The 14,243-nt window shown below is 60.7% G+C and overlaps 2 protein-coding genes across 17 annotated transcripts in view; one reads left to right on the top strand and one right to left on the bottom strand.

The window, feature by feature from the left end:
• The window catches only part of MARK2 (microtubule affinity regulating kinase 2), a 52,191-nt gene extending 43,391 nt beyond the window's left edge, over positions 1-8,800 (top strand). For 5 of the 15 annotated variants that reach the window (XM_045518105.2, XM_074371834.1, XM_074371836.1 and 2 more), the window contains exons 12-19: positions 101-233; positions 491-672; positions 1,008-1,105; positions 1,927-2,088; positions 2,732-2,989; positions 3,998-4,024; positions 6,017-6,061; positions 6,648-8,800. In XM_045518105.2, coding sequence (XP_045374061.2) covers positions 101-233; positions 491-672; positions 1,008-1,105; positions 1,927-2,088; positions 2,732-2,989; positions 3,998-4,024; positions 6,017-6,061; positions 6,648-7,008 — 1,266 coding nt within the window. In that variant the 3' untranslated portion in view covers positions 7,009-8,800. Of the gene's footprint in view, positions 1-100; positions 234-490; positions 673-1,007; positions 1,106-1,926; positions 2,089-2,731; positions 2,990-3,997; positions 4,025-5,880; positions 5,900-6,016; positions 6,062-6,647 lie in introns of those variants that run through there. The other 10 variants (XM_045518107.2, XM_045518111.2, XM_045518109.2 and 7 more) reach the window with 10 other exon arrangements.
• A 190-nt stretch (positions 8,801-8,990) lies between these two features.
• On the bottom strand, positions 8,991-14,243 carry RCOR2 (REST corepressor 2). 2 transcript variants are annotated; one of them, XM_045518096.2, is made up of 12 exons: positions 13,399-14,240; positions 12,630-12,686; positions 12,254-12,334; positions 11,976-12,028; positions 11,727-11,888; positions 11,495-11,619; positions 11,331-11,400; positions 11,026-11,241; positions 10,634-10,711; positions 10,441-10,498; positions 10,083-10,312; positions 8,991-9,967 (listed from the first exon to the last, which is right to left on the bottom strand). In XM_045518096.2, exons 1-12 carry the CDS (start codon positions 13,523-13,525, stop codon positions 9,653-9,655), a joined length of 1,572 nt encoding a protein of 523 aa, XP_045374052.2. In that variant the 5' UTR covers positions 13,526-14,240; the 3' UTR covers positions 8,991-9,652. The 2 variants fall into 2 exon arrangements, with proteins under 2 accessions (XP_045374052.2, XP_074227941.1); XM_074371840.1 differs by lacking the exon at positions 10,083-10,312 and having other exon boundaries at positions 13,399-14,243.

Raw genomic sequence — 14,243 nt, 5'->3', positions numbered from 1 at the left:
TGGGAGCCTGGGGTGGATTTGTGTACGGCAGGAATGTGTAAGTGGGATCATCCATAGGCAACTCTGCATGACTTCTGCCCTCACTTTTGTGTTCTTGCAGCTGGAGGGCGACACCATCACCTTGAAGCCCCGGCCTTCCACTGATCTGACCAATAGCAGTGCCCCTTCCCCCTCCCACAAGGTACAGCGCAGTGTCTCAGCCAACCCCAAGCAGCGGCGCTTTAGTGACCAGGGTAAGTACTTTTGGGAGTTGTGGGTGGGGGACTCACCCCTCTCCTGGTAAGTTCTGGGGTCTTTAGATGACACAGCTGAATTTTAGTCCCTATACAGCCACTTATTAGCATGGCATTGGGCAAGTCACATAACTGCCCTCCACCTCTATGAAACGGGGTTTGCTGGGTTGCTGGCCAGACTAGGATAGCACTGTGCACATGGTGGCCATTCGATGGGTCCCCCACCCTTACCCATTCCCACCGTCCCTCTGGCCCAGCAGCTGGTCCTGCCATTCCCACTTCTAATTCCTACTCTAAGAAGACTCAGAGTAACAACGCAGAGAATAAGAGGCCAGAGGAGGACCGGGAGTCAGGGAGGAAGGCCAGCAGCACCGCCAAAGTGCCTGCCAGCCCCCTGCCGGGCCTGGAGAGGAAGAAGACCACCCCCACCCCATCCACGGTGAGCCACGCCCACCCCCTCCCTCCTCCCGGCCAGCCCCACGCCTCCTTCCCTCCTCGTCCTTGTCCTCCCTGCCCTGCTATGGGCCCTGCCCTCTCCAGGCAGCTTTTTCTTTAATACAGACCTAGTTCCCTTTGGCTGTCTCCCTGACCTTCCCTCGGGGCCACTTTTGCTTACTATAGAAAGCCTTACCCCCTGGAGGGAAAGCACAGCCCTTTCTTCTCCCCACCCCTGACTGCTCATGGTGGAAGGCGGAGGGGTAGCAGTTTTTATGAACCTGTCAGTAGAACACTTTGGTTTTCTGTGATACAGCTCTGCCCTTTATTCCCCCACAGAACAGCGTCCTCTCCACCAGCACAAATCGAAGCAGGAATTCCCCACTTTTGGAGAGGGCCAGCCTTGGCCAGGCCTCCATCCAGAACGGCAAAGACAGGTGAGCAGGCCCAGGCCCTGCCTGCCACGCTCCCCAGGAGCCATTCTCCCAGGGGTGACGTCTGTCAGCATCACCACCTCCCCTCCTGCTCCCTAGAGTCCCGTCCTGGCTCTGTCCAGTCCAGCTTTCCACACACCAGCACCTCCTCACTGCTCTCCACCCACCTCCCCCACCTGTCTCCTCTCCCCTGTGCACCTGTGACCTCTTCTTGCAGTGTACCGACTATTACTCCGTGGTCATCTGAGCTGCCTTCTCACTTCTTGACTGCGACCAGGGCATGGCAACTGCACTCCTCTGGGCATCAGTGCCTGAGGCTTTGTTTTGGGAGCCCCAGCTCAGGGCAGAACCAAGAGATGCCCACTTGAAGGGTGGACACATTGAGGGTGACTTTAGCTGTGCCCATGAAAGCAGAGCCCCCCTAACCTTGACCATCAGTGTTGCATTCCTGGCTCCTCGTCTTCTGAGCTTAATGAAAATTCCCCTACGCAACACCCTGCTGTTTCTGGCCATGATACATCCTTGTTCTTAGAATTCCTAGGAGACCAGTGCAGCCCAGAGGCAGTTGCCTCCTGTCAGCTTTCCTGCACTTTTTGGTTTCCTCCCCCAGGCCCTGGCCTGCCTCGCCTTCCTTCCCCTGCCCTCCGCTTCCTTCCCCTGCCTTCCTTGGCTCTGACTTGTGCCCCTTGTTGCTGTTCCTGGGCCTGACCCGCATCTTGCCGAGGCTCCCCAGCTCTGGCCCTTGCTGCTCCGCCCTTGCTTCCTAACCAGAGCCTCCTGCCCCCACCCCTAACCCAGGCCTCTCCGCTGCTTTTGTCTCCTAGCCTAACCATGCCAGGGTCCCGGGCCTCCACGGCTTCTGCTTCCGCCGCAGTCTCTGCGGCCCGGCCCCGCCAGCACCAGAAATCCATGTCGGCCTCCGTGCACCCCAACAAGGCCACTGGGCTGCCCCCCACGGACAGTAACTGTGAGGTGCCGCGGCCCAGGCAAGTGTGCTGGGGCAGCTGGCGCACCTGCTGCCCTCAGCCTGCCCCCTCCCTGCCCCCCACAATTTCTTCCCACCTGGGGGTCTTGATCTGTTCTTGTCATCTTAGCCACAAGAGATGGCTCTGTCCCCTGCAGCCAGGAAGTGGAGGGAACAAAAAATAGCTTAATGCCCCTCTTTTCCTCCAGTTCTCCCTCTCAGAACAGATATGCAAGAAGCCGTCCTGAGGCTCCAGAAGGAAGCTTTTTTGTTCTGAGCCTTCCTGGACTTCCTTAGGACCCGGGGACAGTCAGCATCACAGGGACTCAGTCCTTGAGGATTGGTCAACACTGTCCCCTTGAGGTTCCAGTCTGCCTAGCTCCCAAGGAGCCACTTCTTTCCAGCCTGTAATGCTCTCCATACACGTATCCTCCCCTGCCTCCCTCCGTCCCTCCCCCAAACCATCTCCCTCCCCTTCCACCCAAACGTCTTCCTTATTGGTGTCCTCAGTGGTCACACCCCTTCCTTCTGTGTCCTCCGTGATGGCTGCCTTTGCCCTAGCATCCCCCTTCCCTGTTCCCACCCCAGGGCCCTCCAGGTGCTCAGCGGTGGTGGCTTTCTTGTGCCCTGATGCATTTCCCCCACCTCCACCTCTTTTCCCACAGCACAGCCCCCCAGCGTGTCCCTGTCGCCTCCCCCTCTGCCCACAACATCAGCAGCAGTGGTGGAGCCCCAGACCGAACTAATTTCCCCCGGGGCGTGTCCAGTCGAAGCACCTTCCACGCTGGGCAGCTCCGGCAGGTGCGGGACCAGCAGAATTTGCCCTACAGTGTAACCCCAGCCTCTCCCTCTGGCAACAGCCAGGGCCGACGGGGGGCCTCGGGGAGCATCTTCAGCAAATTCACCTCCAAGTTTGTACGCAGGTGAGTAGGGGGTTTAGGGCGGCAGACAGGCTGAGGCCAGGCCTTCCACCTGCCTGGGGGTGGGGGGTGGGGGCACCTGAGGTTAGAACTGGGGTTAGGTCCTGGGGTTAGAAGAGGCCTCAGGAAGCCTAAGTTTTGTTGGCGCCTGAGGTGTCCAGACATGTCCATCCCTCTCAGGCCTCCCCAGCTCCTCATACACATCCCTTGTTCTCTGGCCCAAGCAGATGGCCGATGCCGCCTCCTCTCTAGGAGAGTGTGAACTCAGATGCTAAAATAAAAGCCCCCTCTTCTCTCCTGGGTTCCCATGGAAACTTATATTTGGTGACGCAGCTGCAAAGTCATGAGGCCTGAGCCAGGCTGGGCCGGTGAGGAGAGTTATCTGGCCTTGTCTTGCCCCCTTTGACCTCCTCTGTCCACCCAGTTGGTTGTGTCTGGCTGCAGCTGCTCCCCTCTTCCGCAGCCATGTTCCTCTGCCCAGTGGGTTGCCAGAGTGCAGGGTACAAATGAAATAGCTGGTGGGGGCCCAGTGTGGCAGCCCGCTGTGCTGACACTTTTCCTTTGTGGAGAGTCTCTTCGTGAGGCCTCTCACACCTGGCCCCCGAAGACCCACAGGGACAGCTTCGATTCTCGAGGTGCATCCAGCAGGCCTCTTGGGATGTTCCCTGTCTCCTCCCCACACTTCCTCTAGCATCTTAGTGTAGCTCAGGAAGCAACGGGGGGCTTGGAGAGAGCAGGCTTGCCTGCCCTTCCTCCTGCACTACATTCCACTCAGCTGGAGTGGTCAAGCCTTGCCCCCTCCAGCCCCGGAATGCAGGTGTGGGGCCGCAGGGGGGCGTGCAAGCAGTCGGGATGTCTGGGACTCTAGTCTCGCTGAGCGGCTCTTCCACAAATGGGGTGACTCTTGAACCTGTAAAGGCCACTCCCCACCTGCTTATCCACATACCGTCTTGTTGGTTTTTTTTTTTTTATTTCTTTTTTTATTTTGTCTTTTTTTGTTTGTTTTTTTAGAAATCTGTCTTTCAGGTTTGCCAGAAGGTAGGCGTTGAGCCCACTGTGTGTGTGTGTGTCTGTGTCCTGTGTCCTGCCTCCATCACTAACTCCCCCTTTCTGGCTCTTGCTCCCTCCTCCATCTGCTAACCATGTCTGTGTGGCCCTCTCTCTGCCATCTTAAAGGGATGAAGACAGCTTCTGACTGGGCAGCCCATGAGGCCACATTTGCCCACTCAGAGCAGATAGCTCTGAAAGCGATGGGCTGTCCCCAAGCAAGGGGGCCTTCTCAGGGAATTCGCCCTTTAAGATTGTCTCCTCCCCCTAAGCCCCTAACCTGGGTTTTGGTCACAAGCATTGGGTTCCTCTTCTGGCCCTTTCCCATGTCTGTGCATGCGCTTTGAAGAGGCTCCACCGGGGTTGAAAGTGCATCTGGGTTGATATCTTATTCTGGGGCTCCCGGGCATCCCCTTCTCTGGTGCCCTGAACTTACGGGCTGTGTGGCCCCTTGCCCCTGTCCTGTGGGATGGCAGGACTTTGGAGTTACTACAGGGACACTGGAGTCTCCAGGCCCCAGGAGCCTTTGCCTCACAAGTGGGACACAGCACCCCCTTCTGGCAGCTCCTGCAAAATGAGGCCTACCCCCACCGCCACCCCCGCCTACCTCCTGCCAGCAGTATCTAGATAAATCAAGCTGCCTTTTCTCTGGGGTGTGTTCTCCAGATATGGCCTGTGGCTTCCAAAGACCCAGGAGCTGGAATGTTCCAGGGCAGGGGCCGTCTACCTCTAAACCCTGGCAAAACAGTGAGAAAGCCCTGCCTCACTCAGGCATCGCCCTTCTAAGGCCAGCCCCTGGCTCTGCCACCCCTGGCCCTATCCTCATCCTCTCTGGATGTCTAGGCGGACCAGATCCCAAGCTGAAGCCCAAAGGCCATGTTGGGAGGACTGGGACCCCTGACAGGCATGTTGGTGTCCCAGCTGACAGAACAACAGCTAAGACAAGGTCTTCAGGCTTCCCCCTTCCATCCACTGCTCTCCACCCAGCTCTTCACTGCATGGCTGGCTGTTGACTCACGGGGGCCCCAGTGGGGGCCTGCCCTACAGGGTGCCTCCGCCCACAGGCCAGGAGCCAGGTGGGGCTGGAGAGAGCAGCCAGTCTCCTTCCCTGCACAGCCCGGGCTCCCTGCTCGCAGTGCGCTTGTTTGCATTCGTGTGTCTGTTGTGTCTTTGTGTTCCTTTTACATGTGCTGCTGCTGCTCTTTCTCACTCTTCCTTACATCCTTGTCCTCCTCTGCACTCCCCAATTTCCCAGCTCCAGGCACCCATCTTCCAGCCAGGAGCTGGAGAAGCCGCTCAGCGGGGCCAGACCTCTTCCCCACCCACCCTCCCAAGGTGTCTGCCCTGCCCTGCCCTCCGTCCTCCCTTCTGTACAAGCAGATGGCCTGGCAGCCTGGCAGGCAAAGGAGTTAAAAAAGAATGGGGGAAGCCAGCGTGTCTACAGCCAGCCTCAGGGCCCTTCTCCCCACCCAGCCCCAGGCATGCTGAAAGTTGGTCCTGCTCTCTGCCCTTTGAGCCTCCTAGAAGAGGCCCCTATTTATCCCCCAGCCCCTTCCCTCTGAGAGGACTGCATTTCTGAGACCCACCCTGGTCTGGGTACTGGTGCAGAAGACCCCCTCAGCGCGAGCCCTGGCTGCGGGCTGGTGGGGAAGCGGCCCCGCACTATGTGCTCCATGAGTGCGTGCGTGTGCCTGCACGTCCACACCCCTCCCCAGGAGCAGGGGCTCCTCCCCTGCACGATCTCTTGGGAATGTGGGAGGGGCAGGCCCTGTATACCGGGCTCCCTGTTGGAGAGGGACAGTCGCACTGCCAGTGTGAGGTGCTGCAGAGCTGTGTGGGTCTGCCAGGTGATGGGCCAGTGGCCTTTGGGCTTGAGGCCCGCCCTCCGGTGGCATCTCCCTGGACCTACCCTCACCTGGGTCTGCAGCGGCTGAAGGAGCGAGAGGTCCCAGCACTAAACTCTCCCTCGCTCTGTTTTTTGAGGAACCTGAATGAACCTGAAAGCAAAGACCGAGTGGAGACGCTCAGGTGAGAGAGGGCTGGAGCCAGCGCCAGCCCTGCCCGTGCCGCCGGGCCGCCGGGCTTGCCACGAGCCTCCTGCTCCTCTCTTCTGCCACCTGGCTCTTCCTCCATGGTTCTGCCCTGTGCCTGCCCTCTTGGGGCCTCCTTTCCCTCAGAGAATCCCCACACCCCCACCGCAGTAGGTGTGGCCCCTTCTCCTCAGATCTAGTGTATTCTGGAAGCAGGAGCCCCGGGCTGGGAGGTTGGGGCCATCAACATGCTTGCCTTTCTGTGAACCAGCCACTTATTTCTGTCCAGTCTGCGAACTGCTCAGGGCTGTTGAGCACATTCTCCCCTAACCCTCTCCTCTTCATAGAAAAGCATGGAGCTGTCACCTCCTACCCCCACCCCCTCCCCGGCCAGGGGCCGGCTTCTCCTCTCCTCTGCCCTGAGACAGAGATGCAGGACTGCCCACCCCTCTCGCCCTCCCTCTGCTCCCTCTGCTGGCACTGCTGCCTCCTGGGCTCCCTCCCGCTCTCCTCTTTGGTCCGGGGCTCTCCCGGGGGTGGGGCGCCTCAGCTCCCGCCTGACGCAGCCTCTGCCCTCTCCGCAGACCTCACGTGGTGGGCAGTGGTGGCAATGACAAAGAGAAGGAGGAGTTTCGGGAGGCCAAGCCCCGCTCACTACGCTTCACGTGGAGTATGAAGACCACGAGCTCCATGGAACCCAATGAGATGATGCGGGAGATCCGCAAGGTGCTGGACGCAAACAGCTGCCAGAGTGAGCTGCACGAGAAGTACATGCTGCTGTGCATGCACGGCACGCCGGGCCACGAGAACTTCGTGCAGTGGGAGATGGAGGTGTGCAAACTGCCGCGGCTGTCCCTCAATGGTGTTCGGTTTAAGCGGATATCTGGCACCTCCATGGCCTTCAAAAACATTGCCTCCAAAATAGCCAACGAGCTTAAGCTTTAACAGGCTGCCAGGAGTGGGGGGGCAACGGAGGCGGCCAGCTGGACTTAGCTGCTGGGGCCGGAGCTCCACCCGCCCGCCCCGCCTGGGCGAGACTGCAGAGATGGATTGGTGTGTCTCCCCTGCTGGCACTTCTCCCCTCCCCGCCCTTCTCAGTTTTTTCTTCCGTGTTTGTGGGGGATGGGAGGTGGTTCTCTCCCCCCACATTTACCCCTGCCCAGATAGTCCCCCTTCCCCCCTCTCTCCCACAGGAGGCAAAGGAAGGGGAGGGAGGGGCGGGGGGGCAGGGCTCCCCCTCGGTACTGCGGTTGCACAGAGTATTTCGCCTAAACCAAGAAATTTTTTATTACCAAAAAGAAAAAAGAAAAAAAAAATCCCAGCGGCCACCTTTCCTCCCTGCCCCATTGGGACAGTCGAGACTGGATCTGTGGGGTTTCCCGGGAGGGTGGCTCAGGGCTGGAACACTCTCAGGCAAGAGTGGTGGAGTTCCCTGTCAGGCCCTCCGCCAGGCCCACTTTGGGCTCTCCCCTCTCCTCTCCTCCTTCCCCTCCAAGCAAACCACCAGAGGTGGCCTTCCCCTGACCTCAGGCCCCTGGGCTGGAGGCCTGGGCGGCTGGGGGCTGGGGCGGGGGTGCTGCGCAGCCCTAAAGCGGGTGGGGCTGGCAGGCTAGGCATGGGGCTCTGGCCTCCCTCCACACTGTATCCTCTGCCCCCCTTCCCCAGAGCTGGGCATTTCCTTCCACAAGCTGCTGTGGGGACTTTTGTTCCCCTCCTCAAAAAGTCTGTGCCATCTTCTCCCACCCCCTCCTGGGTAGAAGGCGGGGCTGACCCCAGGGCTGGAGGAGGGGAGGGGACTGCAGGGCAGATGGGCTCTTCGGCCCCCAGGGGGCCGCCTGGGCTGCTAGTCTCCGGAACAGGGACGCTGGGCATTCTCCGTTCTGGGAGAGCCTTTGTCTGAAAGCACAGCCCCCCTCGCCGTTCCTCTCCCCACTACTCCCCTTCATTGGCATTAATCTGGGCACCAGCTAGTTCCATAGCAGTGACTTCCCTCACCACTCATCTCGGCCTTGCCTTTTCTTCCTCACACTGTCGCCCCTCCTCTCAGGAGACACTGCCCAGGGCTTCCGTGGCCGCCTGGCGGGAGGCTGGATAGGGCAGCAGGGCCGGGAGCCTCTGCCTTCCACGGGGTGGGGGGACAGCCAGGCCAAGTGACTCCCAGCTTGCTAGCCTCCGCAGCCAGTGTGGGAGTGGCTGGTTATGGGCGCTTGGCTGGTGGCAGCCGCTGCATCCCTTAATTTATTTCTCTGCTGTTTCTGTTCTTGAGAAATTGGGGGAGGGGGTCCTGACAGGCTGCCCCTACCCTCACCTGAGTTGTACATTTTTTGTGATGGGTTTTATTTTTTATTTTATTATTTTATTATTTTTTTTTTTTGATTTATGATGACTCCACCCCTACTCATCACCCCCACTCCCAGGCCTGGCTCCGTAGCAAGTCGAGCCCTTGGGTCCCAGGAAGGGGCCTCGCCAACCTCAGCCCTCCTGCCCCAAGCCCCGGACTGCCGGCTCCCGTGGGCTCTGGCTCCTACCAAGGGCTCCTCCTCCATTCTTCCCTCCCTCCTGCCCTATGGAACAGCCCGGGTGCTCCCAGGGGCCAGGAGGGCAAGGCTTGGCTCCCAAAGGGGGTGGTGGCCCAGGGGCTCCCAGGCACGGTGGCCCCTCCCCACTCAGCCCCCCATCCTGCACTTAGTTTCTCCTCTGGATCAAACACGTAATAAAGAGAATGTTTGGAATCTGAGCTGCCTCCTCCTGTTTCTTCTCCCAACTGGGCAGGGACCCAGTCCCCATGGGTAAGATACAGCCCCGCCTGCCTGCCTTGCAGAATTGATTCCCATCTGGAAAGGCCGGTGCTGGGCAAGCTCCCTCCCACCCTCATGGCACAGACAAGAAGGAAAGCCCAGGACCCTTAAACCAAAAGGGAAAGAGGATTCAGTGAACTTGAAGATTTTATTTTTTTAGTTTTTTAGAAACATTGAAAAATAAACCCATGTCTGCATATGTTCCCAACCCTCCTTTTACTAAGCTTCTGGGCAGTGGGCATAGTGGGCACTCTCAGATCCTCAGCACTTCCCACCCAGCCCCTGAAAACAGGAGCACTACCTCTCCAGCCTCTGCTGCTGTCTGGCCCCCGAGGAACCACTCTGCCCACCTCCCGCCTCCAGCTCCCTCCCCACCTCACCCCAGACTTATTGCTAAAAGAAGGGAAAGAGGAAGAACAGCCAACACACCAAACTGTCCTCTCCCCCACCCCCAAGGCTATGGTCACTACCCGCTATACAACGGGCAGGGCCCAAAAGCCGAGCCCGGCAGACTAGGAGGCAGCCATTCCAGTCGCAGGCAGGAAGAGAAAGTACCCTCAGGCCAGCTCAGAAGGCCCCAGACCCTGGCCGGGGTGGAGGTGGAAATAGGCTCAACTGCCAGAAACACACAGAGCCCACAGGTCCAGGCTGTGCTGGCTGGACGGCAGCTCTGGGTCTTCGAGAGACCTGACGAGAGCTCTAGTCCTTTCTGTCCTAAGTGAAGCCAGAGGTCCTCGAGGTCGTCCAGCGAAGGGGTTCTGGAGCCTCTGGTTGGCAGAAGGCCTTGAGGCTCAGAGTGAGGGTGCAGGAGGCTCCAGGGGGGCTCCAACCAGGGTGGGTGGGGGCTGAGGGCCAGGGCGGGCACTGTGGCGGGAGGCAGCCAGGGCAGGGCGGATGAGAGGTGGTGGGGGCTGGTTGGGAGCCAGCCGGGGCTGGAGGAAGCGGCCCTGCTGTAGTGGGGGAGGCTGGCGTAGCAGGGTGGGAGCCGTGGGCAAAGGTGGCCGCAGCAGTGGGGGCGGCTGGGACAGCGAGGTGGGAGGCGGAGGGGGGGGTGGCGCTGGGGGGCCAGATCGGGGCACTGATGTTGAGACAGATGTAATCTGGACCTGAGAGGAGAGGGAAGAGTGAGGAACCAGGCTCAACCACACCCTCAGCCCAGTCCAAGGACGGAGGCGGGTCCTCTCCTCTCTTCTCTGAAGGGTTTCTCTCTCCTCTCCTCACCTCGTCATCTTCCTCTAGGGCTGGGGCTGGCAAGGGCGCCCCCCTCCTAGCCTCCTCCATAGGGACCGGGGCGCCAGGGGCCCCATCCTGCTCGGCTTCCCATTCCTGCAGCACCTCCTCCAGGTTGAAGCGGCGCCGGTAGCTCACAAAGAAGGTCTTCACCTGGGTCAGAGTCTTGTTTCCAATCACCTCTGCAATAGCCCCAAAGTCTTTGCCATACCTACGGATGGCTGCAAGGGTCAAAAGGGCAGCACAGTGTGAATACCCCTTAGAACTAGTTATTTCCCTGATCCTATCCCTCTTGGAGGGGAGGAGAGAGACTCCTGGGGCCCTCTATTCTCCCCATGGTCTCACCCACCCTGTACTGCCAAAAGCTGCTCATCTGTGGTCCAGCGGGAGTTGAACTTGGTGTTGGCCTGGAGAGTAAAGAATATAACTATGAGGCTCAAAAATCCAGGAATGGAGGCCCTGCTTGCCAAGCAAAACTCCCCTTTCTATTCTGCCACCAGAGAGCACCCCCTTTTGCACCCAAACTTAAAGAATAGCCTCACCTCAGGGGGGCGGAGAGGGTCAATGCCACCCTCCAGGGCTTGGCGGAGGCTGCTATTGGTCTGCTTCATGCTCTGCACCTGGGAAGGCAAGGCAGTGAGTCTATCAATACCCACCCTCACCAGGTCCCTACTTCCCAACAGAGCTTTTTGCCCCCCACCATCTACTTCATTCCTTCCTCCCAACCATTCTGCAGGGGAGACGCTTTTCAAAGACCAGGCATTTGTTTAATGCCCAGAAAAAGAACCCGCCAAGTCACACAGAGGCCCAGAGAACAGGATAGAGGCAGGCTTCACATCCACACCACCTCTTGTAAACCTCAGCTGCCCTAGATCGCAGTTCCCAGCTGCCTAATGTCCACTCTGCATGGCCCCTTCTTTTCCTGGGCCCCCACCTGGCGCTTGAGGGAGATGAGCTGGGAGTCGAGGCCTCGAAGCGTGAGGTTGGCAAGGTCTGGGCTCCCTGACACAGCGGTGAGGCCCTCGGGGCTCAGGTACATGCCCTTGGGTGGGCGCCGCCGGGTTCGCAGCGGATGATGGCGGTACTGAGATCCCTGGGCCTCCTTCTTTCCCGGGCCTGGGCGGGCATTCAGGGGCCGAGAGGGCAGAGGCTGCCAGGAAGAGGAGAGGAGGTGGGTGATGCAGAGCCCAAAGGGAAGGCAGGCAGGTGGGCAGGGCCAGACCAGCTCTGGGATCTCACCTCTCTCTTGGCATCTCCAGCATCTGGCTCTCCCTCACTCATGGCTCCTCGTCCCTCTTCAAGCTCATCACTGCCGACACAGGGGACAGGAAAGGAGTGAGGCAGGGGCCAGGGCCCCACAGAAGCTCAATTTACCCCCACCCAGAACTTCCCTGGGCCCCCACCTGTCTTCTTTGTCCTTCCGACCCCCCAGCCGCCGAGCCTGTCTGTCCATCACACTGGTCCGGCTGCGGGTCTTCTTCCAAGAGTAGTAATACTTCACCAGGCTGGGGATCAGCTTGTCAGGCAGCTGGAGGGGCAATGCCAGAGGCTGGGGCCCACCTAAGACTCTGGGCCCCTGGCAAGCTTATCAGAAAGAAGGGGCCAAGGAGCGCTGGCAGGGGTGGAGGGCTTTACCATCTGCTGGATCCGCTGGAAGCACTTGCCGTGGAAGCCAAAGGCCTGTTCAAACAGCACCTTGTCCTCTACCGTCCACTCATCGGGGAATGGGGTGAAGTTGGCCAGGTCAGCCAGTGACTTCTCGACATCGTGTTTGTGCCACAGGAGCATGCCGAGCGCCTGGCCCAGGAGAAGGTACAACTCATGCTCAGCTGCCCCCAGCACTGTCCTGTCCCCACCCCAAATCCCTGCAGGGCCAAGGCTCACCTGCTCGATGTTGTAACCATGCTTCTCCTTGGCCATTGCAATGTACTTGTCAACTGCAGGGGCGGGAGGAGCCAGGTCTTGGAGGAGGGGTTACAATTCCTAGGCCTGCCCAGACAGGGATATGCCCCCAGGGGCTAGGCCCAAGCCCCAAGGCGAGAGTTGAACCCACAGATCTCAGCCTCCAGCCCACTTCTGAGAAGAGCTGGCAGCCAGCTGGCATGAACCTCAGGCCCCAGCTCCCAGGGATAAGAGTGAACCCAGGGTCCCACCCCACTCACGCTTGGCATCTGACACACAGTGATTGGGCGACCACACCAACATCCCCTTCAGCTCCTTGTTACTGTAGCGTGCAGGGCTCTCTGAAAGGCAGAGGAAGAGAGGGAAGACATCAGATCAGCCTGGTGGTGCTGGCCTGGACCCATGGCCAGAGGGCGGGCAGAGGAGTGGGGCCTGCAAGGTGAGGCCCAGAGGGGAAGGAGGGGCAGAGACCCAGACAGGAAGGCAGAGTAGGAAAATTAACCGTGCCACAGGGCCGGCCACCAACCCCCGCCTGTCCTTCAAGTGGGCGCCAGCCAAGGGCTCCCCCAGGTAGGGCTCAGGGCCAAGCCATGGGCCCTCCAGTCCCCTCCCTTAGCAGCCTGTCCTGCCACTCACCAGGCTTGCACTCCGGAATTACGGCCTGGTAATTGGTTCCAACGCGGATCATGCTGTCTGTGGAGCCAGGGAGAGGCAGTCAGGACTCCAGGGAGGGAGGGGGGACCGGAGGATGTGGCGGGGGAGATGGCTGGCCCCGAGTTCTCCTTCCTGACCACCCAGGGCCCTCACCTTCCAGGAGGCTCACTTTTCCCTGATCTTCCCCTCAGTTACCCTCAGCCACAGAAGGAACTGGAAAAGGGAGAGACCCTGCCTAGCCATAGCCATGTGGGGCTGGAGGGGAGGACGGGGGCCAGTTTTAAAGCCCAGGCCCAGCAGAGCCCTTTGTTCTGGTTGGGGGTGGTGGTGGGGGTTGGAGGGTTGCCCCTAGACCTGGACCACAGCCCTGCAGGGAATCCAAGGCTCCTCCCCACCACATGAGCCTCACAGCTCGGAGTGGAGGTGTCTTTCCAGCCCCTGCCCCAGCCAGACCTCAGTCCCCTGCAAGGTGGCAAGGTATGAAGAGCCCAAGGTGTGGAAGAGAGGGACGCCTGAGTCCTCGGGGACTGAGAGCAGGGCGGGGGCACGCAGGACTGCCTCCTCAGCAGCTAGGGGCCCTGTCTCCAGATTCCCTGTGCCGGCTTGGGGAAGAAGCAAGGCTGAGGCTCCAATTTAGGGAGAATAGGAGCCATCAGTATAATACCCCCATGGTCGGCAACTCTACATGGCCCCCCGCCCCGCTCCGCGCCCCCGGGCCGGTGCGCCTTTAACCCGAGGCCGCCGGGCTCACCGTGTGAGTGCTCCTCCTCGCTGCTGTCATCCTCCGAGTGAGGTTGTCCGCCGTTGGGCGCCGTCTTGGCCCGGCTGCGGGACAGGATCCCAGAGCCCGCGCTCGGCTTCTCCATCACCGAGGGCATTACCCCGCCCAGCTGCCCCGGGGGGCGCAGGAACCTTGGGAGAGCCGCGGTGGTTGCCGCGCTCGTCTTGTGTGCCGTGCCCGGCCCGGCCTGGAGAGGTCGCCACTGAGGCTACGAGAGGCAGGAGGTCAGCGTGGCTAGGGTCCGGCGGGGCGGGAGCCCAGCGCTTTTCGCGACCCCCACGGGCGAGGGCGTCAGAAAAGTTTGTGGAGAAGTGGGGTACGCTGGGGATGAGCACAAGGTCCGGTGCGGCTGGGGCGCGCACGCTCTGGACACTCCACGGGATTAGGGCTCCCCGGAGAAGTCGGGATGCCCTGCCCTCGGGGCGCCCCGGAACCCCACCGCCCGCCTGCCCACGCAGTTCAGCAAGCGGGCGCTGCGGCGCAATTGGCGCCCCCCACGGGCTCCGCGCTTCTCAGTTGCACCGGGATGCTCCAGTCCCCAGGCGGGCACCCCTGTCCGGACCAGACCCCTGCCTGCGACGGCAGGCGGCGGGGCCCTGGAGCTGGCGGCGGCAGGACGGCGCGCGCGGCGCTGGGGCAGAGTTGCCGGGAGGCGGGGGAGCGCAGCCGCGGGCGCCGCCTCGCACCCTCCCCGGCGCGCTCGCTCTCCCCGGCGCGCTCGGGCTGCTGCTTGCTCGCCCGCTCTCCGCCGCCGCTCGCTCCTCGCGCACACAATGAAGCTGCTGGCAGGGAAGTAGTGCCGGCTGCGGCCTCAG

This window comes from Camelus bactrianus, chromosome 10 (assembly GCF_048773025.1).
Source record: "Camelus bactrianus isolate YW-2024 breed Bactrian camel chromosome 10, ASM4877302v1, whole genome shotgun sequence".
Classification (NCBI taxonomy): domain Eukaryota; kingdom Metazoa; phylum Chordata; class Mammalia; order Artiodactyla; family Camelidae; genus Camelus; species Camelus bactrianus.
The sequence above is the reverse complement of the archived record's forward strand: the minus strand, read 5'-3'. Positions and strand labels throughout refer to the sequence as shown.

Excerpts from the sequence above, each read along its gene's own strand:
- RCOR2 (XM_045518096.2), bottom strand. The coding sequence starts at position 13,525 with ATGCCCTCGGTGATGGAGAAGCCGAGCGCGGGCTCTGGGATCCTGTCC. Across the intron at positions 11,242-11,330 it reads CTGGAGATGCCAAGAGAGAG|CCTCTGCCCTCTCGGCCCCT; the intron begins GTGAGATCCCAG and ends TCTTCCTGGCAG. Across the intron at positions 10,499-10,633 it reads ACCCTCTCCGCCCCCCTGAG|GCCAACACCAAGTTCAACTC; the intron begins GTGAGGCTATTC and ends TTTACTCTCCAG.